Source organism: Hyperoodon ampullatus (assembly GCF_949752795.1).
Source record: "Hyperoodon ampullatus genome assembly, chromosome: 3".
Classification (NCBI taxonomy): Eukaryota; Metazoa; Chordata; class Mammalia; order Artiodactyla; family Ziphiidae; genus Hyperoodon; species Hyperoodon ampullatus.
Genome location: NC_136916.1, coordinates 138783793 through 138811673, shown reverse-complemented (window position 1 = coordinate 138811673; position 27881 = coordinate 138783793). Strand labels below are relative to the sequence as shown.

The 27881-nt window shown below is 35.8% G+C and overlaps 1 protein-coding gene across 1 annotated transcript in view; it reads right to left on the bottom strand.

Moving 5' to 3' along the window:
• The window catches only part of LRRC9 (leucine rich repeat containing 9), a gene marked incomplete at both ends in the record, with an annotated part of 95737 nt that overhangs the window by 26398 nt on the left and 41458 nt on the right, over positions 1–27881 (bottom strand). The window contains 9 exons of the mRNA XM_079700504.1: positions 2798–2937; positions 3581–3689; positions 7392–7522; positions 11809–11931; positions 12863–13083; positions 15172–15349; positions 16381–16515; positions 18667–18792; positions 20045–20236. Coding sequence (XP_079556630.1) covers positions 2798–2937; positions 3581–3689; positions 7392–7522; positions 11809–11931; positions 12863–13083; positions 15172–15349; positions 16381–16515; positions 18667–18792; positions 20045–20236 — 1355 coding nt within the window. The remainder of the gene's footprint in view (positions 1–2797; positions 2938–3580; positions 3690–7391; positions 7523–11808; positions 11932–12862; positions 13084–15171; positions 15350–16380; positions 16516–18666; positions 18793–20044; positions 20237–27881) is intronic.

Genomic DNA, 27881 nt, shown 5'->3' with positions numbered 1-27881 from the left:
GAAAAATACAAATGTATTCAGATTGGAAAGGAATTAGTAAAACTGTCTTTACTCTCAGATGACAGGATCTTATATTTAGAAAATCCTTAGGAATCCACCAAAAAACTATTATTGCACCAATAAATGAGTTCAGCAAGATTACAGGGTAAAAGATTAATATACAGAAATTAACTGAATTTCTATACATCTTCAATAAACTGAGAATGAAATTAAGACTTCTATTCACAATAGTATAAAAAAGGATAAAATACTTCACAAAAAATTAACAAAAGGAGTACAAAATGTCTACACAGAAGACTACAAAATATTGCTGAGATAAATTAAATATCTAAATAAATGGAGAAATATTCCGTGTTCACAGATTAGAAGACTCACTATTACTACTAAGATGGTAGTTGTTCCAAAATTGATCAGTAGTTTCAATGCAATCTCTATCAAAATTCCAGCAGGTTTTCGTTCTTTCTCCAGAAAATAACCGTCTCATCGTAACAGTTATAAGGAAATGCAAATAACCCAGAATATCCAAAACAATCTTTAAAAGGAACAAAGTTGGAGGGCTTACATGTCCTGATTTCAAAACTTATAAAGCTGCAGTAATCAAACCAGTCTGGAACTGGCAAAAGGACAGACACCTAGATCAATGGAATAGAATTAAGAGTCCAGAAACAAACTTTTATATTTGTGGTCAATTGATTTTCAACAAAGGTACCAAGGAAACTCAGTGGGGGAAAGGATAGTATATTAAACAAATGGTGCTGGAACAAATGAATATACACGTGCAAAAAGATGAATTTAGCCCTCACATTTTACCTCACATGTACAAAAATAAACTCAAAATGGATCATAGTCCTAAATGTAAGAGGAAAAAAGTTTTTTTTTGAAGAAAACATGTGAGAAAATCTTTGTGAACTTAGGTTAGGCAAAGAGTTCTTAGGTACAACAACAAAATCATAATCTGTAAGAGAAAAAGTTAATAAATTGGACTTGTATCAAAATTAAAATTTTTTTAAAAGACATCGTTTAAGAAAATTAAAAGACAAGCCACACATTGAGAGAAAATACTTGTAAATCATTTATTTGATAAAGGGCTTGTATCCAGAATATTTAAAGAACTCAATAATAAAAATCCAAACAACATAATTGAAAAATAAGCAAAAGATTTAAACAGTCACAAATAAGATATAATAACGGCTAATAAGCATATGAAAAACTGCTCAACATTAGTCATGAGGGAAATGCAAGCTAAAACCACAGGGCTTCCCTGGTGGCGCAGTGGTTGAGAGTTCACCTGCCAATACAGAGCACACGGGTTCATCTCCCGGCCCACGAAGCTCCCACGTGCCACGGAGCGGCTGGGTTCCGTGAGCCATGGCTACTGAGCCTGCGCGTCCGAAGCCTGTGCTCCGCAACGGGAGAGGCCACATCAGTGAAAGCAAAAAGCCAGCAAATTAAAACCACAAAAAAATACTTTTTTTTTTTTTTTTTTTTTTTTTTTACGGTACGCAGACGTCTCACTGATGTGGCCCCTCCTGCCGCAGAGCACAGGCTCCGGACGCGCAAGCTCAGCGGCCATGGCCCACGGGCCCAGCCGCTCCGCGGCACGTGGGGTCCTCCCGGACGGTGGCACGAACCCGCGTCCCCTGCATCGGCAGGCGGACTCTCAACCACTGTGCCACCAGGGAAGCCCAAGATACTTCTTTAACTCCACTAGAATGGCTGTAATCAAAAACACAGACAACAAGTGTTGGTGTGGATGTGGGGAAATTAGAACCTTCAAAAATTTTTGGTAATGTAAAGTGGTGCAACCACTTTGGAAAACAGTGTGGCAGTTTCTTAAAAAGTTAAACATTAAATTACCATACGACTCAGGAATTTCACTCTTATTTGTCTACTCAAGAGAAATGTGAACATGAGCACATACAAATACTTATACACAAATCTTTATAGCATCATTATTCATACCAACCCCAAAGTGAGAACAATCCAAATGTCTATCAACTGGTGAATAGATAAACATGATGTGGCATATATCCAGACAATGGAATGCCCAACATATTCAGCAATAAAAAAAGAATGAACTACTAATAGATGCTATAACATGGATGAATCTCAAAAACATTATTCTAAGTGTAAGAAGTCAAATGCAAAAGACCACATATTATATGGTTCCATTTATATAAAATGTCTAGAAAACATAACTCTATAGAAAGTAGATTAGTGGTTTCTTGGACCTAGAGGTGCAAAAGGGAATTGACTCCAAATAGACACAAGGCATCTCTCTTGTGTGATGGAAATGTTCTAAAACTGTACTGCAGTAGGTAGTAGTTGCACAACTCTATAAATTTAGTAAAAATTATACACTTAAAATGAGTGAATATGGTAAGTAAGCTGTACTTCAGTAAAGCTGTTAAAAAACAAATCTGAGTAGTCTCCAATATAAAGGATGTGTATAAATTTTCATAGCATCTTTAATCAAAATAGCTTCAAACTAGAAATAACCCAAATGTTCATCAATGATAAATAGATAAACAACTTGTCATATAATGGAATACTACTCAGCAATAAAATGAAATTTATTTATCATACAATATAAGTATGAAATGGAGACAGCTGGGAAAAAACAATAACAAAGGAGTATTTTGGTATCTTTTTATTTGTAAAGTTTATTTTTGGCATGTAGCTATTAAATTAAGTATTAAAATAAGCTAAATGTATGTACTGCTGTCATTAATGTGACTAACTGCTTTTTAAATTCCCAACCAAAATTATTTATAGTTGTAAAAAAAAAGAATAATACCTGTTTATTTTTGAAGTTCCTTGCTGCCCATAGCCACTTGAAGGCACTTTCTGGTAGAGTAGTTGTCTCTTGGTCAAGTGAGTCTGAGGCTTTAGTTGGGGCATGATTGATTCAATATGATTATGGTTGAGGCATAAGACCTACAGAAGGAATCCATTATTAATCAGATATTAACATATGAATGATGCTGTAAATATATCTTTGACTATACAACATAATTTAATATATTAGTGTTAAAAATGACAAATTTTTATGTCCCAAATTGTCTGGATTTGGCTTTGAATGTGTTTTTTATTATCTGACATGCTGAAAAATACACCATTTCAAACAAAATAATGGAGACCCTAGAAAGCTGCTCAACTTTCTCAATCTGTACTCCTGACTTCTCCAAGCCTTATTTAGATGAAATAACTCTAGGTGGAGAGACCATTATTTCCCTAAGTTTAAAAGGCATTAGTAGATGGCTCAAAGCTATAGGACAGGAGGCAATGAGGCTGCTTTGAGAACCACAGTGTCCTCCAACTTCACTCACTACAGAGGCAGCCTTCCATCCCATCTCCTACTAGAGAGGAAGATTCACTGCTTATAAGACAATCACATAAAATTGAGATCAACCGAAATAACTCTGGGAAGTAATGCTTTTTTTTCTTGGTGAAAAAATACTTTCAGAAAATTAATTTCTCTTCTTTAATGACATGAATATACATTTTAGCCCAAAGTAAAGAAGATTACAACTTGCACTGAAAACCTTGAAAGAAAAAAGAAAATTTGTGAGTGACTCACCTTCACGTTAGGCAGATAGATTAATCCACTGAATGAGGTAAGATTATTGTTCTGTAGATTCACATTACACACATTTCTAAATTGGTCAACTGGAATCAAATCCACAGTTCTGAATTTAGACAGAGTAAATGCAGTTATAATTTTAACAGGCAAATTATATTGGTGAATCTCTCATGTGTAACCCCAAAGGCATTTTTAAAAAAATCTCATCTGGGGCTTCCCTGGTGGCGCAGTGGTTGGGAGTCTGCCTGCCGATGCAGGGGACACAGGTTCGTACCCCGGTCCAGGAAGATCCCACATGCCACGGAGCGGCTGGGCCCGTGAGCCATGGCCACTGAGCCTGTGCGTCCGGAGCCTGTGCTCCGCAGTGGGAGAGGCCACAATGGTGAGAGGCCCGCACACCGCAAAAAAAAAAAAAATCTCATCTGACAAATTCTATAGAAAAGAATTGCCTTAATATGAAATATATGCGTCAGGGCTTCCCTGGTGGCACAGTGGTTGAGAATCCACCTGCCAATGCTGGGGACACAGGTTCGAGCCCTGGTCCAGGAAAATCCCACATGATACGGAGCAACTAAGCCTGTACACCACAACTACTGAGCCCAGAGCCCGCAAGCCACAACTACTGAGCCCGTGAGCCACACCTGCTGAGCCCGCATGCCACAACTACTGAAGCCCACGCACCTAAAGCCCTTGCCCCGCAGCAAGAGAAGCCACCGCAATGAGAAGCCCGCGCACTGCAACCAAGAGTAGCCCCTGCTCGCTGCAAATAGAGAAAGCCACGCAGAGCAACGAAGAACCAAAGCAGCCAAAAATAAATAAATAAATAAATTTATTTTAAAAAATAAATAAAAAGTAAAGTTAGTTTAAAAAAATAAAATATATGGGCCAAATGATCAGATAAATACACATTTTTGTCGGATACCTGTGTAAGAAAATGACATACAATTTCACTGACTTAAAAAACCATGTCTATTATCACATAAATATAGAACTATCATAAAAGAAATGTTAAAAATAAACATTTCCAATTTCTTTATAATTCCATACATGTTCATGAAGTCATAGTGAAGTTGATACGGTAAACCATAAGATTTTCAGGTTGTAAACTGCAGAGGATATATATGCAATAGGTTATTTCTGAAATGCCAGGAAGGGGTTTGGGATAGAAAAGAAAAGGAGAAAGTAGGTAATTTCTTTGAAAACAGAGTTTTCTGTGGAATCTCCTGAAAACTTTTATGGCATTCCACCTTGTAAGGATGTTTTGTTAATTGGTCAGAATGCTTGATTCCTAGTCCACAGCTTTAAAAGTGTTTTACCTTCCTTTGAGCTATGAGGGAGAATAGCATAAAGCTAAATCACCTTCTTCTAAACACTTCTTTTTTTCATATATCCCAATTTATTTCATTTATATATTCTTTTAATTGACGTATAGTTGATATACAATATTATGTAAGTTTCAGGTGTACAACATACTGATTCACAATTTTTAAAGATTATATTCCATTTATATTTGTTATAAAATATTGGCTATATTCCCTGTGTTGTACAGTATATCCTTGTAGCTTATTTATTTTATACATAGTAGTTTGTACCTCTTAATCTCCTACCCTTATCTTGTCCCACCCCCTTCCTTCTCCCCACTGGTAACCACTAGTTTGTTCTCTATATCTGTGAGTCTTTTTTGTTATATTCATAGTTTATTTTTTACATATAAGTAATATCATACAGTATTTGTCTATCTCTGTCTGATGTATTTCACTTAGCATGATACCCTCCACGTCCATCCATGTTGTTGCAAATAGCAGAAACAAAATTTCATGCTTTTTTGTGGCTGAGTACTATTCCATTTTATATGTATATACCACATCTTCTTTATTCATCTGTTTATAGTCACTTAGGTTTCTTCCATATCTTGGCAATTGTAAATAATGTTGCTATGAACATTGGGGGTGCATGTATCTTTTTTGAATTAGTGTTTTCATTTTTTCCCAGGAGTGGAATTGCTGGGTCACATGGTAGTTCTATTTTTAGTTTTTTTGAGAAACCATACTGTTTTTCATAGTGGCTGTACCAATTTACATTCCTACCAACAGTATATGAGAGTTCCTTTTTCTCCACATCCTCGCCAACATTTGTTATTTGTGGTCTTTTTGATGATAGCCGTTCTGACAAGTGTGAGATGATATGTCATTGTGGGTTTTGTTTGTTTGTTTGTTTGTTTGTTTTTTGCTGTATGCAGGCCTCTCACTGTTGTGGCCTCTCCCGTTGCAGAGCACAGGCTCCGGACGCACAGGCTCAGCAGCCGTGGCTCACGGGCCCAGCCGCTCCGTGGCATGTGGGATTTTCCCAGACCGGGGCATGAACCCATGCCCCCTGCATTGACAGGCAGACTCTCAACCACTGCACCACCAGGGAAGCCCTCATTGTGGTTTTAATTTGCATTTGTCTGATGATAAACGATGTTGAGCATCTTTTCATGTGCCTGTTGGCTATCTGTATGTCTTCTTTGGAAAATGTCAATTCAGATCTCTTCTGCCAATTTTTAATCAGGTTGGTTTTTGTTTTGTCTTGTTTTTGATGTTGAATTGTATGGTCTGTTTATATATTTTGGATATTAACCTCTTGTTGGTCATATATTTAATTTGCAAATACTTTTTCACATTCAGTAGGTTGTCTTTTCATTTTGTTGATGGTTTCCTTGGCTGTGCAAAAGCCTACCACACCTTTAAACAAATCCTCAACCCTGAAGTTATAATTATGACACACTTTATACATTAAAAGTCATTTATTCTTTTGATATGTTTTCATTAGTTATTTCCTAAGTGCAGACAATATGTTTGGAAAGGCTACAACAAATATGAAAGTCACTGTCTGTGTCCTCAAGAAATGGGATTCAGAAAAACTATAATAAAAAAGGGAGGGCCTTCTATGTCGTACAAAGAGATTTAAAATTTTATTCTGTAGACAGTGGAAAGACACTGAACAATGTTGAGAAGGGAAGTGATCTGATAAAACTTGCATCTTAGAAGGTGGTATGGATAATAGATGGATTTGCAGGTAAGGTTGTATAAGACAAAAAAAACAATAGTTTCTAAATTAGTTAATTCCCCAACCTAGGACAAGGGCAATGACTATGGAAAGAAGGGGGGAACTATGACACATACTTAAGACACAGACTCTATAGAATGTAGTGATTAATTAAAAATGGAGGACAAAGGAGAGAGAGAGTGGACTCTAGATTTTTGGCTTGGGTGACAACAGGTGAATGTTGTTTCCTAGATGCTATCTAGAGAGCAATCGAATAGTCAAATTAGGAGCCTAGGTTTGGGGTAAATTAGGGGGTCATCGTCATAAATTAAAACTATGGCTAAAGATGTCTGCCTGTGAAGAGTGCAGAATAGAAAAAGAAAGAAAAGAAATGGATTTATTAAACAGGAGGACAATGATAACATTCATGAGAACAGCATCAGAGGAATGGTGGCAGTGGTAGCCAGAGAGCATTGGATTAGAGTGATACAATGTGAGGAGCAAACCTAGTATGTTCTAATTTTAAAAGCTTGGTTGTAAAAGAAAAGGGAAATATAAGGTCTTAGAAAGAGATTGATGACATTTTTAATCATAGTGTGTGATAATAAAAGTTATTAATGCAATTCAAAGATGGTAAAGTTAGTATGAGATTGTGAAGTAGTGTAGATGATTTTCGGAATTACTGGTTATATTTGGATAAGATGTATAAATTATAAACCTTAGAAAAATAATAATAACTATATATTATAATATCAAATAGCATAGAATAAAATGATTGTACCTGATAGATGATGAAGTCCAATTTAGTTCTTGCATTTGGGTGAAGTTTGAATGTCCTTGTCGTTCAGCAATCATGTCAGAAGTAAGTCTGCCACCAAACAAATCTTTTGCACACTCAGTCTCTGGTGGTTCCTGTATATGAGGATATTTAGAAAGTGAGGTTCTCTCTTACAGATGACTAAATGACATTAATTCTTTGGTTCCAGGTCAAAATGGAATAGCCTCATTTCTCCCTATTTCCTACTAAGTACAGCTAAACCCCTGGATATTATATATAAAATAAATATAGGAGACTGAAAGGTGCAGAGAAGAAGGCAGACCACCTAGGGACCTTGGGACCTGAGGAATGACACTGTGGTGAGTCCTCTGGTGTGTTACTGAGATAATAATAAGAAATCTTCATCTACTGTTCCTGGCCTGGCCATATGGTCAGGCAGAAGGGCAATGGAAACCTGACCTATTAAAAGGATGCCCATATGGGGCACAGCCCTATGGAAATTTGAGGTGTACATTAAAGTAGGACACATTGATGCCCATCTGAACTCTCTTCCCATTTTAGAAGGTGATTGGAATCGACAAGCAGATATGCCCATATGCTCACTTAAGGTGGCCACCTGGGTCTATAAAATAGGTGGACATTAGGGGTCTACAGCAGTGCAGAGATGGGCTGAATCTAGACATATTCCTCTTGCACCCTCTGAGGCACTAAATGCCAATAAGAACTGTTCTGTCTGCCAGCAAAAGAGACAGAGACTGCAGATGGCTATGTGGCAGATTTCCCTGTGGGAAGGCCCTGAATATAGCTGGCAAGTCAGACTGAGGCTGGTAGCCCTGGGGGACTACAAATGGGTCTTGACAGGAATAGATACTGACTCTGGACTGGGATTTGCTTACCCAGTGTAAATGCAAATGCACATAATGCTATAAAAGAACTGGAACAGAAGATATTGCACCAATCTGGACAGTTGACTTATTTCTTCAGACCAAGGAACACACTTAACAGTCCATAATGTCTAACAGTGGGCAGAAAGATATCCTCCTCAGAGTAGTAGTTCGATAGAGAACTAGAATGGGCAATTAAAACATTGGTTGTCTAAAATGGGGGGGGAGATAAAAGCATGATGGGCTGGCTTACATACCTTCCTAAGAGTGCTCATACTCAGTGTGAACATGAATGGGGCTAAAGGAGGGTCCCCGCTCGATAGACTTATGTTTTTCTGGTGCATCTGGGGGATGGGGCAAGGATGCTGAAACGACTATGCAATTCTTGCGAAAAAGGATGATGCTGGTATAACCATTATATTTTTTCTTTCCTTCTTCCTCACATCACCTCAAATTTTTTTCTACCTGATGCAGTGGCCACAGGACCACAGCTACAACTACAAATACTGGAAACAGGGATAATTCCTAAGTGAGAAACTATGTTTTTAAGCCTTTTGTCAGGATTCCTAAAGGCCTGATGGGGGTAGGTTTTACCTTCACCCCATCCAGCAAAACTGGGGTTAACAGTGAATGTATCTGTATTTCCTGGTGGCAAAAATAGCCCACTAGTTTTGCACCTATATAACCTTGTCCTATCTGAAGGGGGGTGGACTGAGGGGAGGTATATGCTAGACTAGACCAGCACAGTAGCCGAACCTAATATCCCTTCCAAAGGTGGAAAAGTATGGGTGTAAATGGAGAGAACAGGAAAGGGCACTTACAGGTAAAGGAATTAATAAATAGGTTATGTAATGAGGAAATCCAATAGTATATTACCTCAAAAGAGGTTCAGAGCAAGAGATGATATTGTCTCAGTTCAATTATATCAGATGCCTGAAGAAAGGATTAAGCTATGTGTTTTGAGACCACTCCTGCTTTTGGAACCTGACAAAGTCTCCAGTGGAAACCTGCAAATCTGAGTGGCCTCACTGTGAGAGACATTTCTATATGATTATGGACTGGATAATTACTGAATGGGATTACAGTAATATTCCAATATATTTTGAATTTTCTTATCATTTTGCTGTAAAGGATCTGTGTTCAAAGGCCAGAGCATGAGCTGTGATATTGTGATTTATAATAAGAAACTTATATTTGGTCTTTGTCTACTGTTCCTGGCACATAGCTCCTCAAACCCTCGTAATTTCCTATATAAGAGCCGTAGGGGCATCTTTTATTATAATATTTGGTTTTTTGTTTCCGGTTCCTGAAATAGGTCCAGAGCCATAAAGGTGAAAGGACTGTGTTGCTATTTATGACAAGCTCCTTTCAACCACCTGAGTTTATCTTAACAAGATGACTTTTGGAAAGTCCTTAAGAATGGAGGCTGGTTGCCAGGGGAATCAACCATGATTAGAGGGTTGGAACTTCCAGTACCACTCCCTTACTTCCCAGTATGATTATATATCCATGGAGCCTTGGGCACAGAGTGAGGCTCAGCTGTCCATGCTTTACCATTAAAAAGTCATGTCACTTGGAATGTCATTTAAATTCTCTGGAGTTCTTTGTGCTCATTCATAAAATAAAGGATTTGGACTATGTCACTTCTAAAGTCCAGGTCCATTTACCTCTCAAACACTCTAGGATTATATTGCTCTTCTGCTTCCCTCTGTGTCTACTTTTGGTGGCTTCTTTTCCTCTTTACATTTCCTAAATGGAAGTATTAAAGCCTCACTTGGATTTCTTTACTTTCTTTACTCACTTTCCTTAGTCAATGTTATATGCTTTTGGTTTTAATCATCAGCTTTCTTCATGTGTCTAACACTAATCATCTTATTCCTGAAACTGCTTTTCTTCCTGTAATCATACTTCTGTTATGATATCTCTTAGTGGAATAGACTCAAGTCTTGTAGACATCTTTTATTCTTCCATTTCCTTGTCCTTCAAATTTAATTGGTTGCCAAGTTCTGTCAATTCTTCCCAGTATTTCTCCTACCTTTTGGCTCTCCATTTTTAAAAGCACTTCCCCTTGGTTTATTTCAGTTTCTCATTACCTCACATGTAGACCACGCTAATAGCCTCCTATTGGTTTTTCATCGATCACTCTAAACACTGCTGTTAAATTTCCTAATATATAGTTTTCAATATTTTATTCCCCAACTCAAAAATCTTCAATGCCTTCCCATTACCTCTCAATTAAAGTCTAAATTATTCAATCTAGTCTTCATGTCCATTATTAATTCATATATTTATATTCTACCTCATTCCACAAAGAATTTGTGGCAGCTTACAGGAGGAACATATAATCAAATAGTAAAATGCAAATAATAAATAGTGAAGATCAAGACTGAGAATGATGTAAGTTAGAATAGATCAAAACTGGGGATAGGGACAGATAGACCATAAGTCCTACAGGGTTTCTGTCATTGAACCATAAATGTGGCCCTGAGCTTTTAGGTAGTCAAAGTGAAAAGGAAAATAGTTAAAAAATACTCATTGTCAGTGAGGAGAGCATAACTTTTCCTCAGAGGGAAAAGTTTTTCCTACACTGACTTCTAAAAGCACTTTCTCAGGTGGCCCTTCAAATGAGGGCACAGAGAGATAGGAAGGATACTCAACACCACCATTGGAGCACATATAGTACTAGTTTCATGAGACTGTTTTTAAAATGTCCCTCAATGAAAGCCAACACCTAAATAAAACCCAGTATACAAGATTCTAGAGAATTGTTTGTGTTTGGGGGAGAATGTTTTTATTCTTCATTCTGAGGAGAGCCCTGAAAAAATCAGGGTTAGAATTAGTAATCTCAGAGCACCTCAAAGTCCCAAATAATCATGAACTATCTCTCAATTTCCTAGAAATTTGATGAGTTTTATTGTCTGACAAGGGCTAAGCAATGTTACACAGGGAACCTTTTTATTCTTCACCCATTTGTTGTGCACTTATCCTATTACATGGAAATCAGGGGCCCTGTATGAACTTACTAGTTATAGAATCCAAGTTTCCAAATATTGCTTTCATATTCAGTCGTATGTTCTGTGTTATTTTTTACACAGTATAAAAAGTTATTTTTTACTAGTATAGTTTACTAGTAATGTTGACATACCATTTTTTGGTTCAAATATGTTTTTCTTAAATCTTAACAACTGTATTTTTCCAGGTAACAGGAAGCTATTTTTAGGCCCAAGAGGACGGTAGGGGTCCAGGGCAGTTTCTCCTATCCTGTCTCATAAATTTGTTAGGCACTGAATTCAGTGGGTGCAAATGTAAGCAGCATCTTCCCTCTCCGACTACCTCAATTTAAACAATTAAAAACTGGCCAGAGGAGAAACATTTAAAACCCAGATCTAAAATGTGCTTTGGAGACCTAGATTTTAATAAGCATAATAAGTTTGGGTAACATACTAGTGATAAAGCAACATTCAAAATGATTATGACCTATAGATATATTAATATGAAGCCTGGACCAAATGCTATGAGTCAATAAAACAACTTACAATTGAGATTCCATCCAGAGCTTTCAGTTCTGGAAGATGAAATATTACAAACAACCGGTAGTTTTCTTGATTCCATACAATAATGTTTCCATACATGTCTAGAATGACCAGGTTGCATAAACCCTGGTAATAAAAATACATACATTTAAAGTGATATACATATATATCTCACTCTAACAAGTTTTTTTCCCCTTAAGAGTTTAATCATCCTTGAATTTTAATATTAAATTACTCTATCATTTCATAGTGATTTGAGTGTTTTTAAGTATGCTGCTGTTTAGTGCAAGCGTTATACTTTCATACTATTAAGGTCTAGTTTTGTGCAGTATTTCAGTGGTCTATATTATATGATCAGAATCCCTTTTTGGATGCTGGTGCTAAATGTATTACCCATGATAAAGACTTGTAAAGAAATTTAGCAAAGTTTAAAACATATACTTTGTTTATGGAATAACGATCTGTTAAATAGTATGTGTGTATACAGATACAACAGTGAAATGAAACAATGAAAAACACAGTCTTCTGATGAGGGATAAAACTGAAGTGCTTCTGCCTTGTAAGAGAGTAGCAGAATTCATCTTAAGGGAAAATGTGCTTCCTTATTAGATAAGACCTTTGTTGTGAAGAAAGGGCCCTGAGTAGATATGGATGGGAGAGGTTAAGACAAGAGGAAGTAAAACTAATCCGCATCTATAATGTATAATGGTTTGTTTTGTTGCTGTTGTTGATTAGGTTGACTCTGAAGCTCTAGAAGTAGTTGTATTGGGGGAATACAACGAGGATAAGGCTGCAAGTAAGGAAAGATGGGAAATGGACATAAGTTTTTGGTAGGAGATAAAGCCCTAGCAATACGGTATCAGCAAAAGGAAAGAGGCCGCTGCAAGTCCCAATGGTAGGAAATGGCCATCAAATACATTTTTCTTGATTTTTATTTTCTTCCTTACATTTTTCTATATTTTCCAAATTCTGTACAGTGAACATGCATTACTTTCATAGTATAAAGAAATAAGAAAATATTTAGAAAACCAAAAACATTAGTACCCCAGATAGTCACCTTTAAATTGTAGATCTCCTGATTGAGAGCAATATAGTTATTGCCTATGTATAATTCAATTAGTGTAAAAGCTTTTTGTAAACCACTCAATGAAGTGATTTTGTTGTTTTCAAGAGAAAGGGAATGAAGATGAAGCACGTTATCAAAAGTATGCTTTTCCAAACCAGTGAGGAGATTATTATTTATGCTGAGGCGGGTTAATTTAGTCAGCTTGGAAATGCCTAGAAAAATAAGCAAATTCAAGAAAAGATTCAGACAGCACTGAAAAAGTTAATTTAAAAAATAACTGGCTGGTTGTTTTACTGTTTCTCTTTTTCTAAGTTCAAATGGCTTTACAGATTTTATAGTATTAACCATCATTGTTTTTCCTTTTGTTAAAGAAGAATAGAATGTGTACTAAGTCCTAGATAATATATTAAATTCCAATTTTGGATTTCCAAGTAGACTCATTTTTTTTAGGTGTTAAGGGAAGGTATTGTATAGGAAATACTGAATTAAGCTTTCAAATAACCTTTAAATTATGTAATTAATTAAGGTTTTCACCATCACAATAATATAAAGCTCTACTTTACAAAGCTCAAAATAATCACCAACCCCCATTGTAAAACATTAAGGGTAAGGAACTAGAATACAACACTCTGGAAAGTATTCCTTACTGTGCCATCACTTGTATTAAAAAGAACCTAATTCTACCTTTGTATGCTTGAAAGTACTCTAAGACAGAACTTTAGAAAATGCTTCCTTTCACCACAATCTAACCCCCTATGTACATTACGTGCTGTAGACACTTTATAATTGTAGGTAGGACGGTACAGTTGACAGATAAGAACTCTGGAGTCAGAGCTGGTTTCAAATGTTGGTTTCACACTAGATTTGGGACCATAGGTAAATTATGTAAAATTATGTAACCTCTGAGGCTAATTTTCTTCATCCATGAAATGGATATACTGAAATCTGCTTCTAACGGTTATGGAATTAAATGGAATGGCATTTGAAAAGTATCAGTTATAGCTTTTGGCAAATAAATAATCAGTCCTCAATAAATTTTATTCATGTACCCCTTTCACACCAGCCTTTATCATGGGACTATGAAATGCTGAAAGCAAATCAATCTAGGGCAAGTTAGGATGTACTATCAAAGCAAAAATCCTTAAATGCATATTAAGCCTATCTGTGTTTGGAAAAAAGAAGATAAATATCTGTTAAAGTTTAGTGGGGTAGCTATGTTTGAAAAGTGGGTATAGGGAAAATGCAGGTTGAAGGAGTCTCCCCTTCAGTGGGCTTATGGAGGGGAATAAAAAGGAAATAGGGTTCTCAATTGTTATATACATAGCAAAATTAACACCCTATTGTATGGGAATGGAGACTAGTGATAGTTGTAAACACAGATGCCTGACCTACACCCCCCCCACACTGTTTACTTAGCTGAAATCTACAGAGGAGAGGCCTGTGGATCTATATACTCAATAAGTATCCTAAGTGATTCTTATGATCAAGCAATTTTTAGAAACTATTGTTAACAGCCATTAAAATGAAGTATAACAAATGTTATACATACTGTTTTTAATACTTGCTTTTGCATATGTAATTTTTTAAAGTAAAATTTTCTATTTTATGAAAAAGGTAGTACACACATGCTAAAAACAATTCAAAAGCTAATAAAGTATAAATTAAGTCTCTTTCCCAGGCATGATTTTCAATTCCTACCTTCTCTCCTTGACAAGGACAGCCTTGTTACCAAAATGCACATCCAGAAATGTATTATACCTAGATAAGTATGCATGATATGTGTGTGTGTACACTTAGGCAGGCATTAATAAAGCTGCTTAATTTGTACTTGTATGTGGATCCCAGTAAAAGGTTACATAGTACATCTGATTTTCAACCTCTAGTGAATAAAATGTTCATTTTGTTGAAAGTCTTCAAATTTCCAAATGTAACCTTAATTCCATATTTTGAAAAATGAACTGAGCTGCTTTATCTTTTTCAAAAGCACACCTCATTCTTTCATTTATTTACTCAATGGTACGGATTTTGAATACTGACTAGTTTGTAATGTGCTAAGTTTGGTAATAGGTGGTAAACACTGGTTAAGAGAGGGGAGGGAAGGCAGCTAGTTGGGCTCATTATATATAGCAGCCAGTCACAGATCCCACTAAAGAGGTGTTTAGAATACTCTACTCCAAACCTTCTTGGACATTCTCTGGAGACCTTCCTCTTCAGAAATTCTATCCTCAGTGTTATTCACTTTTTGCTCTTGTTAATTAGACATTCATATTTTAAGAATTTAGAATTCTCTAATACCTTACCTTCTATCTTTGAGATGCAGTTTCCATCTAATGTGAGCTCTTCCAGGTTAACACAAGATTCCAAGCCTTCCATTTTAGTGAGATTATTGTTGCTGAATGATGCCCACTTCAAATTTTCCAATTTTTCTAAATTTGTGATTTCAAAAAGATGTTGCCCATCTAAATTTAAGGCAGTTATCTGTAGAATAATTCACATTATATGTTGCTTCTGGATGACATTAATAACTTCAACGTTATAAGATAAAAAGGCTAATGAAATAATTCAAATGTGGTAAGTAACATAAAAAAGTCCTCTGGGAACTAAAGATATTGCAAAGCTTTTAGTTTACAGAAAAGTAAAATTTGACAAGATTATAACTCAGAGAGGGACTTATATGGTATTATAGACACTGAGCTGTGCCAGTCAGATTCCCAGCAGTGAAGGACTTGTCCCAGTTGCTGCAAGTGCTGTTGGCAGAAAGCCTTCTACTGTCAGTCCCTTCAGGGACAGCATCAGCAGCAGAGAGCTGCCTTGCCCAAGGTCATGCTCCTTCCCAGGTTGGCCCACATCCAATGATGAAAGGAAAGAAAGGCCTGGCCATCTCAGCCCAACTTGGGACAGATTTAAAGGGCCATTCTAATTTCACAACTCCCTGTGGGGTCAGCTAAGACTATCACGGAGCCAGCATCACAACTAAATATCTATGTATATTCTGTAATAAAAAGAATGCCACTAATATCTTCCATTTTCAAGGGTCAGATTCTCTTAGCCCAGTTTCTATCTTTGGCAAGAGGTAAAAGGGTGCTTCTTGAGCAAGAAGCTGCTAGTGCTCCATAACTTTTCCCTTAGCCTTGGCTGAATTCTGACCAGTTCCCCCATTCTCTTGCCAGGATTCTTGATCCCTTTTACCTTGCCACCCAAACTTTTGGCTTGGTCTCTGGCTCTGAGCTTTAAAGTTTTCTTGCTTATTTTGATATATTATCAGAATCTACCCTTTGGTTTTGTAGTGTACCTTTATCCTAAATTTCCTGTTCTGTAGTGACCACTGATGAGTTCTAGCCCCTGTGACATAACTACTCATGACTTGACTTCTCTTTTACTTTTAATTTGGCTCTTCCAGTTTTCTGCCCGTTACCTATCTATGCCCTCGTTATGATACAAAGGCCAAAGCTGACTAAAATATCAATTGAAATTAAATTTTTATATTAGGTTTAATAGATTGTCTTTACCTTCAAGTACCAGTTTCCACTCAGATGTGAATGTGGTCCTAACTTTGAAATCTGTGTCAGAATTTTGGCAGAAGGCCATATACTAAGAATCCGTGATCTCTCCTCTTTAGTACTAGAATGCCGTAAGAGAGATAACTAATAAAACAAAAAACACATAAAGGAAATAGCACAGAGAGGTCCATATACATATAGTTAACAGAATTGTTTCCTAGATGAATGGCCCAATGAATACTTTTAAAATATGACATTTTCTTTGCCTTAAAATGTTTTCAGTATCTGGATATACTTTATATATCTCACTCATTTTTTTGTTTTAGCAGACATTTAACCACAAAATAATATTTATAAAACTGTGAAAGGATTATTATAAAACAAACACCATATAATCCATCATGAAACCAGTTTAAGAGCCAGGATATTCCTACCACCCTAGAAGCTCCCTGGGTGCCCCATCCTAATCTTTTTTTCTCTCCTTCTCCTTGGAAGCCATCACTCATCTCAAGTGAATCAATCCCCTAAGAAGCAATCAAATGATCTCAAATTTTGTATCTACCATACTTGCTTTCTTTATAGACTTATGTTTATATCCATAAATAAAATATTAGTCTTATACATATTCAAACTTTATGTAAATTGAATAATATGTTTATATTCTTCTATGACTTGCTTTTTTGCTCAGCATTATATCCATGAGATTCTTCTATGCTTCTTCCTGTAGCTGTAGTTTATTCACATGTCATTGCCATATAATATTTCCTTATCAATTCTCTCATCAATGAACATTGAGCTGATTTCAGGTTTTTGCTATTATAAGCATTGCTCTCATAAATATTCTTGTGCATGATGCTTGGTATATATATGCAAGAGTTTCTTTAGAGTATATAACTTGCTAGGTTTAGGGTATGTATATATTCAGCTTTACTAGATAGGGCCAATTTGTTATCCAAAATGGTTGTACCAATTGTAACCTTTACTTCAAACCTTTGCTAAAACTTGATATTGTCAAGGGTTTTTTCCCCCCCCAATAGTGGCCATAAATTGGTAGATCATTTAAGTTTTAATGTTTATTTTCTTGAGTATTAATGTGGTAGAGCATCTTTTCCTAAGTTGTTTGGCTGTTCTGATTTCCTCTCCAGTGAAGTGTCTGTTTAAATCTTTTGCTCAGTTTTCTGTTTGATTGGTTGTCTTTTTCCTGATATATTTTGGATATATAAAGAATATTTTTTGTCAGATGTGTTTCAAATTTCTTTTCCCAGTATATAGCTTGTCTTTTCACTTTCTGCCCTTTGAGGAATAGATGTATTAATTTTAACATAGACAAATCCAATCTTTTATAGTATATGCTCTTTGTTTCTTGCATAATAAATTCTTCCCTCATTCAAGGTTTTAATGGTAATCTCTGATCTTTCCTTCTAAAACATTTTTGGTTTTGCTTTTTGTAGTGAAAGCCTTAATGCACTTGTTCCAGTGCCTTTTATTGACTAGCTCCCTGATCTGTACAGGCAGCTCTGTTATTTATCAAGTTTCCAGGTATGTGTGGGTCTACACTGGGTCTTTATACTCTGTTGTATTGGTCTATTTGTCTAACTCTGCCAATTCCACATTGTCTTACAGGATTTTAGTAAGTTTTGATTTCTGGTAGGATAAATCCCCAACTCTTCTTCAGGAGTTAATTATATTTTTATCAACAAAGGAGTTTCTTTCCTTCACTTTGAACAGATACAAAATTAAACATTACATTAAGGAATTAATATTCAAATATTCCACAAAAAGTAAATAGCTAGATAACTAGAGTGGAGATATTTAGGATGTTGAAGCTACTTTGGCCAAAGTAGCATTCTTAATCTGGATAATATAGGTATTTCCCCTTCCCCAAGTTAATAGGTGTTGTTTTCTTTCAGCCAGACACATATAATATCAATACTAGGTAAATAATTTACTAAATGCTTTCTCAAGGCCTCGAAGCTTACCTTATCCACAGAAAGTTGCTTATTTTCATATAGGTTCTAAAGGACTCTGGTGAGTTCAGGTTGACTAGGAAAAAAACAGTTACCCTAGAGGTATTTTTGGGGTAGTGTGCAGGATGAGAATCCATACAACCAGTTGGTATTTAAATGGAATACATTTAAACAGAAAAAAAAATTCAAGTGATATGATTGTTATAGACTGATATTTTTATTAGCATGCTAAGAGAGAATATAAAATCTCAATAACAAAATAAGAGTATGGGAAATATTATTTGTATATTCTAAACAGAACAAGAAATATTAAACAGTAAAATCCAACCTGAGTAATCTTTGTCCCAGAAATAAATTTCATAGCCGCTGTTGCTTCTTCTTCAGAAATAAGGACTCCATCTAACTGAGTAAGAGTCTTTAATCTGCCAATAACACTCAGCCTTAATGTGGCTGGCTTGGGAAAAATACCAAAAGTTAATATTTACAAAATATTACATGTGCTATGACATGGAAAGGAGTTCTTTGTTCCTTCCCACATAATTCAAATTATGCATCTCCTACTTTATTATATTTGTCTAAAAATAAAGGCTTAACTTAATTCTTTAAATAATAGTTGAAATTAAATTATATTTAAGAATCAATCTTTTTTGTTTGAAGGTGGATAGTTCTACTCTTGTGAAGAGAGGAAATCCCACAAGCTGTTGAAAAGTGACTGCAGTGAAAAGTGTTCACAGAACAACTGCAGTGCCTCCTGTTTATCTAGATCAGCATTTAGCTAGTCAGCTCCATGGGTGATCCAATACAGATCTTCAGCTCTTGACATTTAATTTGGCAACAGGGCTATAGCTGTACTGTGATCATTCAGGAAGTCTGATTTGGCAAAAGAAAAATATCCTTCAATTTTACTGAGCTAAAAATGAGAAATACAATAGTATAAACATAGTAATATGGCCAATTTAATAGAACCAATCATGCTTTAGTCCCTTTTAAAAATGTTGAACACAGTCTATATACATTTTTGAAAAACAAGGAGAGGAATAGTCTTGAAATTATAAACTTGGGGCTTATTTTAAATACTTGGAGATACTCTTCAGTATAATCATTGAATATTGAAATTTCTTAGCATGAATCTACATATTTTTGTGATGAGAAAGAATAGCATTCAATCAAATTTCCTTTTATAACAGAACATAAATAAGACTTTATAATTCAGGTTTATCAGGGAATTTGAGGCATAGGAACCAAGAATAATAGAATACAGTGAGAGAAACATACTATTGTTAATTTAAAAGTAAACATGCTTTTGTTAATTTTCCCCCTTTAATAATATGTTTCTCTCACTGTATTCTATTATTCTTGGTTTCTATGCCTCATTACAGTAGGGTTCTAGCATGCTGAGCTATACTGCACTATGAAAATTCTCTGAAGGTGTGCAAATGGCAGTGACATCTAACACTTTTAAAACCACAATACTCTTTAACTATTAGAGGTTGCAAAAAAAGTCTGATGTGAAATTAAAGACTTTTCTTATAGTAACATTTTATTCACTTGATCACTACACTAAATTCAACTTATGAAATACTTAAGGGAATTCTAGCGAGACAAAGATAGTTTGCCTGTTTCTGGCTATTCTTGAATAGTAGTGAGAAAACAGCTTTGAAATAAAAATGATTGTTTGCTTTTTTATAAACATTTCTGTTTCATACCTTTTGCCATGGATTATGTCGAATATCCAGAGTGAGAAGGCTTGTGGTGTGTTTGCATAACATATTTATTTCATCGCCAGATTTTTTCAGTTGATTCCAGCTCAAGTCTAAGTGCTTAAGTTTCATCAGACCTCTAAATCCCTCAAGAGTTATCACATGGTTATGGCTTGCATCCAAATATTCAAGGTTATACTGCAACGCATACAAAAAGAAGTGATGCTAGGAGGATCACAGTTTGTATTTACATAGTTCTTTTCTCTCTGATTCTCTAAGTATTTTATGTGCTTTTTTGGTAATCCTCACAGAAAACCTAAACAGTAGTTATATTGCAGCAGTGGTATCAATGTATATATTTTCCTAGTCATTTGCTCTTAATTCTCACTTCATCCTTTTAACATAGAGTGGCAATGTTTGTTTTCATGGAGGAGAAGGCAAAGAGAAACTGGCAAGATAATTGTCTCCAACAAACAAAGAATTACATTTCTTATATCTAGGCTTCTAGTTTATACCATTGAACTCATGGCCTGGTTAAAAAAGGTTCATCTTCAGAGGCAGAAACTAAAACTATTCCATTCTATAATTTCCTTTTTTAGAAGTACATGATTTTTAATAATAATTTTTTAAAATTATTAAAGTAACACATGTTCTTGTTGGAGATCTGAGAAATACAGTAAATAAATAAAAAGAAAAAATAGAAAGCATATATAATTCTATTGTTCAGAAAGAACCATTGAAAACATTTTTTATTATATGCCAATTTTTTTATATAAAACATATTATTCTGTTATATAGAATTTTGTACCCTTCTAACATGTTCACACACCATTAAATATTCTTCAAAATGAATTTTCATGGGGCTTCCCTGGTGGCACAGTGGTTTAGAGTCCGCCTGCCAATGTGGGGGACATGGGTTCCAGCCCTGATCTGGGAAGATCCCACATGCCGAGGAACAACTAAGCCCGTGTGTCACAACTACTGAGCCTTCACTCTAGAGCCCACGAGCCACAACTACTGAGCCCACGTGCCACAACTATGGAAGCCCATGCACCTAGAGCCCATGCTCCATGACAAGAGAGGCCACTGCAGTGAGAAGCCCATGCACTGCAGTGAAGAGTAGGCCCTGCTCGCCGCAACTAGAGAAAGCCCGCGCGCAGCAACGAAGGCCCAATGCCACCAAAACTAAATAAATAAAATAAATAAATTTATTTTTAAAAATGATTTTTCATGATTGCATAGTATTCTAATATGTGAATTATTAGTATTGTTTTAAACATTTAATTATGGACATTTATGTGGCTTCTAATTGTTGTCAACACTGCAACAAATGTCCATGGTCATAATACTTTAACCGAGACGCCAATATTTTTTCAGAAAAGGTTTTTAGGAATAAGATTACTGGTTTTAAGGATTTCTGTATTGTTAAGACTCTTGATAAATGTTGCCAAATAGTTTTAAGGAAGTTTGTGCCATTTTTTTCTTCCAGCAATGGAATTTGAGAATGCATATTTCCTTAAATACCCACCAACCCACCCCCCTTATTTTAATTTACATTATTATCAGTGAAGTTGCACATCTTTTCCATGTGTTTTTTTTTTTTTTTTTTGCGGTATGCGGGCCTCTCACTATTGTGGCCTCTCCCGTTGTGGAGCGCAGGCTCAGCTGCCATGGCTCATGGGCCCAGCCGCTCCGCGGCATGTGGGATCTTCCCGGACCGGGGCACGAACCCGTGTCCCCTGCATCGGCAGGTGGACTCTCAACCACTGCACCACCAGGGGAGCCCTTCCATGTGTTTATATTAGACATTTAAAAATGTTTTTTGCTTGTTTGTTGTGTTTCTCATCTTTGGCCATTTATATATTCAGATCTTTATTTTACATATTTGTAAGAAGTCTTTAAGACTTTAATTTGTTACTTCTATTTGTTGCAAACAAAATTTTCTTTTAAAGTATATACGAACTCAGGGCTTCCCTGGTGGTGCAGTGGTTGAGAGTCTGCCTGCTGATGCAAGGGACGTGGGTTTGTGCCCCAGTCCGGGAGGATCCCACATGCCGCGGAGCGGCTGGGCCCGTGAGCCATGGCCGCTGAGCCTGCGTGTCCAGAGCCTGTGCTCCGCAACAGGAGAGGCCACAACAGTGAGAGGCCCGCGTACCACACACACACACAAAAAAAGTATATACGAACTCAGACCCAGAACAAGAAAGAGATAAAGAGTACTTGAAGAAAATATTTTGCAACATATTTTTAAAAATAAAAATAATATTACTATAAATTAAAAATATACTTGATTTCTTTACAGTTTAAAACAAACAATTGTTTGAATTCACCATAGAATTAGTCACTGCTATATAATGCATAGTTCGTATTGTTGGAATAGCGTCTATTATAGTGACTCAGGTTTCAAGAGTTGAGTGTTCAGATCATTAAAATCTAAAAAATTTCTGGAAATCAAATAGTGTTACTGACTTTTTAATCTCATTAGTAAGCATAGTAAAAAAAATCCTATAATTTACTATGATTATAATTTCTCGAACAAAAGGATATTTGGCAGTAAAAAAGTATTAAGGATATAATCTTAGAACAGTCTTTTAAATTAAATTAATTTAGATTTATAAAAATTTACTATATGGCCCATCTTCTCCCATTTTTCATCAAAAAGTGGTTAAAAACTTGTCCCAAATTCCAGCACTTGCATGCAGACTAGCATTTGTGAATCATGCATCATATAAAGAGAACTGCCTTCTTTCCTTGAAAACAGGGGTGGGATCTTCACTTTTTTATGTTCCCAGAATATAAAACAGACTCCATACACTCCATAAATATTCAAGGAATAATATTTTCAGTTTTGTAGCAGAGTTTTGTGTTTTAACATTTCTTGTGCTTCAGTTTAAATCTTTTGTAAGTTACAGTACAATGTAGCCCAACTTACAAATATTAAAACCCACAAGACCTCTTTAAAATATTTTAGGGGTAATAGTTCAATCTCTAAATGTAGATTAGCTGTCTCAAGCCATTAGAAGCACTTTAACAATAAATTTCTCATTGGAAAAGATAAGACAGAAGTACTATTTCCATAAATTATACTATTTCCATAAAAAATAATCTATTAAAGTTGCAAATAGCCATACATATTTGTCTTTCCTTGGCCAATTCTGACTATGGTGTAACTATTTTCAGAGAAAAAAAAATCTGTTCCTATTCCTTTTGCTTGGATACTCTCCTTTTGTGATAGTTCAGGTGAGTGAATGACAGGCATACAGCTTATGCCATTTCAATTTACCTTATGTGGATGTCTTATTTAGATTTTTTAAAACTCTACAAAACTATATAGTATATTTCCACCATTTATGAAGCCCAGGTCTTCCATTATGTAAACAGTCACAGATTGGGTATTTTGACTCACAAGGCAAGGCCAGGGTGATGAACACATAGTAACAATATGTTTACTTTCTGCAACTTAGTAGAACTAATGCCTAGCATGCAAGATGGGTATGGAAACTCTCCATGTTAGAGACACACTTAAGGAAAATGATAGTAAAAATGAGAGGCAAATTAAAACACTTAGAAGACAATAGGAATAACAGGTGAGTGATTAAATTAGATCATAGCCTTTTATGATGCTGAGATAAATATAATTAATATTAAACACACATACAAAGTTGATTACTGTAGAATATAGAGGCTAGGCAGCATAGGTGTTCAATCTCTCTGAATCCCCACATAAAAAGAGAGATAAAAATAAAACCAAAATTCTATGGACAACATTTATAACAAAGCTACATAACAAGGTAGCCCCATAAGTCTCAAAGAAGTTGGTGGGGATAAACCACCAACAACCACAAGACCTACATGGTGTCCAGGTCTATGTGAGAGGAAGAAGGAAGCATCATGGCAGCATCTGATGGACCTGAGAATAAGAGAGCCCCAAAATAGCCAACCAATATTCAATGGAAGGTATGAGGGCCAACTAATACAGCAGTTGAAAGTGGGAGGAGTTTTACCCTCTTTGATACCAGGTGAGTGTATGGGACCTACAGTAAAAAGGTCTGAAGGGGATGGAGCAGTCTAGCCCCTACGAATCTTCAAACTGCCCCACCAGGGCTCCCTTACAGAACTGAATCTTTCTTGGAGAAGAAACTGCTGGGCTAAATAAAAATTAAACAGGATAAGGACAAAAAAGGCAAATAAAAGAGAAAGTTCAAACTGAAGTGGAGGAAGGGAATAGAACCAGGAAATTTCAGAAAGTAAGTGCTACAGTTTTTAAACAGTACATATAAACAGCAGAAGAGGGAGATCTGTGAAATTAGAAAAGCTTTCCCAAACCCCACTTTTGTTTTAAAAGTTAAGAACTAATTTCACTGGAAAATGAGCAGCAAAAAAGTATTAAGGTCAAATCCCAGATAAAGCTGTGTGTGTGTGTGTGTGTGTGTGTGTGTGTAAGACAGAAATATTGTTATACTGCTGCAGGCAATAAAAGTATACCAGAAATATATGCCCAAGAAACATATCATAACCATAAACCTATTATTTCAGAACAAGCAAAAAGATTTAAGAATGATACAAGATACAAAATAACAACATAAATCTGGATTAGAAAAACTCAGCAATGAGATGAAAGAACCCAGAAAAGAATTCAAAATAAAATAATAAAAGCATTTCAGAAATGAAGATTAAACTAGTCAAAGACAAAAGAAGTAAACACAACAAATAATGCCTTAAGATAAATAGAAGGTGAAAAAGATGAAAATTTAAAAAATCAAATCAATTTAAAATCTAAATGGAGAGATAAAAAGGACTCAAGAGAAAGTGACAAATAGTGAAGATAGGTAAAGATTCAACATATGGATAATGGGAGTTCCTAAAGAAGAGAACCAAAGAAAGGAAATAGAAAAATTGCTAAAAACCTCCAGTTCAAAAAAATAAAAGAAAAAATGATTTTAATCTACATTTTGGAAAAGCATACTGTGAATCCGAAATATTGACCCAGAACAACCAAGCCTGTGACTTACAAGGGAAAAAATTATACATTCTCATCAGACTTTTCTACTGCAACACTTTATGCCAGAAGAAAATGAAATAACGTTTAAGATGCCCAAGAAAAGAAATTGTGAGCCAAGGATTTTATATCTAACAAAACTGCCTTTCAAGTATAAAGGACATAGATAAATTATTATCAACATTCAGTAACTGAAGGGATACTGTTTCCGTAAGCCCTTCCTGAGGAATCTATAATAGAATATTTTTCAGACAATCAAAATGTTTGATACCACCCTAAGAACTGGTGATAAGAATTAAATACACAATTACCAATGAACTAAAAGGGAGAGTGTACAGAATGTAAGGGCTACATGCTCTAACAAAGTAGATATAGTATGATAATTTTAATTATTTTTTAAAATAGAGAAGAATGAAAAGAACATACACAAAATTAAAAAAAAATCTTTCCTGGGGCTTCCCTGGTGGCGCAGTGGTTGAGAGTCCGCCTGCCAATGCAGGGGACGCGGGTTCATGCCCCGGTCCGGGGGGATCCCACATGCTGCGGAGCAGCTGGACCCGTGAGCCATGGCCACTGGGCCTGCGCTCCGCAGCGGGAGAGGCCACGGCAGTGAGAGGCCCACGTACCGCAAAAAAAAAAAAAAAAAAAATCTTTCCAGTAACGTGTTGATGAGAGTATTAGTGCTATCATTCTGAGACTGTTGTGTGTGTGTAATAGGGGATAAAACAAATGAGTGATTATTAAATATCCTAATTCTATCACCTTGTATCCTTGAGAATCAGGATTATTGGTGTGGGAAAAAAGATATAGATGTAAGTAACAGAGAAAGGTTAAGTTAAATGATTTGCAGTCTTAAATTCGAATTGGAAGTATCAATATAAATTCATGAGGTTAGTTTTAGTTGCACATACACCCCCCCCACACACACACCTCCCCCACAACAAATTCTGTCCAATGGAAAGACCTAGAAACAATGACCAACCCAGATTGTGACCCTTAAATACCACTTCTCTAAAAGAAACCAGGGCTCCTTGAAGAAATAGTTGATCCCCTGTCTGCAACAGAAAAATACATAAGATGTGTATGGAACATCTTTCATACCAGGTGGCAAAGAAGCTATCACAGACTACTAGGGTCATGGCAAAAGGAGCTAACCTTATGATGCTTCCACTGGCTAAGGATGAGAAAATTTGAGCTTCAATCATGATAGTAATTGCAGTAAATTGAATATCATCAAATATGTTTAAGTCCTTGCATTCCTAATGATATTAAAACTAAAAAAGTATGCTTGTCTTTGGGAATTCATAAGGAACTAATTCATTATCTTCAAAGTTGGTAAATAAAGGCAAACAATCAAACATCTATTCTGCATTTTCTATATGAATGGTCCTACTGGGTATCCAAATAATAGATAAGGGGAAACGTCTTTATGTAAAAGTGTTCCAATTAATAAATGAAAAAGAAATTCTAGAATAAGAATGTTGCTATTTTGTAATCTCCAATGAATTAATAGATACAGGCATTAATAATGGCTCCTAGAGTCAGAAAAGTGAGACAACTAGACATTATGTGTCCCTTGTAGTCTCGCCAGAGGAATGGAACCTGAGTCTGATCCAATCTCTGGATCCAGTTGCCAATTTGTAGAAAATCTGGAGGGTGGAGGGCATGTAGGGTGTATCATAGGTAAGCAAATTGGCAGGGTCAGGACTGTGGGAAACTCTGGTTTTGAAGGTCCAAGTATTTCTACAGATAAACAGTGGGGAGCAGAAGGGGATAGAAGGGAAACTTAAAAGAGACTTAAAAAATACAGTACATTAAAAAAAAAGGGAAAACCAAATTTCTGTGCTAGGGATACACATTTGTGTGATGGAACTATAGGGGGAAAAAGAGCAGGAAGAGGATAACTATTAGAAGTCAGGATAATGATTTCTTGAAGGAATGGGGCATATAGAAGGGGTTTATGCTGTAGGTGGCAAAGTTTTATTTCTTGACCTGGACGCTAGTTAACAAGCATGTTCACCTTATAATAATTTACTAAACCACTTGTTTGTAGTATGTAGTTTTCAGTATCTGTGTTTTATTTTACATGTACAGTATCTCCTCTCTCTGAAGATCCTTACAATCATTTTTAGAGACATGTTTATACACTGGATTCTTAATGTCTGAGGGGTCTATATCTAGCTACCTTTACTAGTTCTAAAATTTGAAAATACCACTTGGGCATAAAATGTGTCCAGTTCCCTTACCTGTAAAATAACTGTGGTAATAGTCATCCAATAAGCAGGCTGTGAGGCTATGATGATGAAAGAAATTCTTGTATTAAAGAACAACAAAGCTACATTGCAAATACATGCTGGGCAGCTGGCTAAGCTCACTCACCTTGCATGACTTAAGAGTTTAGTCTTTAAATCTGTGCCTAAGCAAAATTATAATGCCTGTTATAACCTTTGGAACTGCAAGCAAATCATTAGAAGAAAATTAAACAAAAATGCCCAAAATTTATATATAGTCCTGGGACCTCTATTAAACTACCTTCTTTCCTCAGTTGCATACCAAACCCAAGGGGAATTCTATTAAAAAGGACTTTGGCCTTGCTGTTAAGTCTTTAATCCATTTTGCATGTGGCCGTCCAGTTTCCCAACACCATTAAAATTCCTAGAAGAAATATAGGCAGTATGCTCTTTTACGTTGGTCTTAGCAATGTCTTTCTAGATATGTCTCCTAAACAAAAGCAAAAATAAACAAATGGGACTACACCAAACTATAAAGCTTCTGTACAGCAAAGGAAACCATCAACAAAATGAAAAGGCAACCTACTGAATTGGAGAAGATATTTGCAAATCA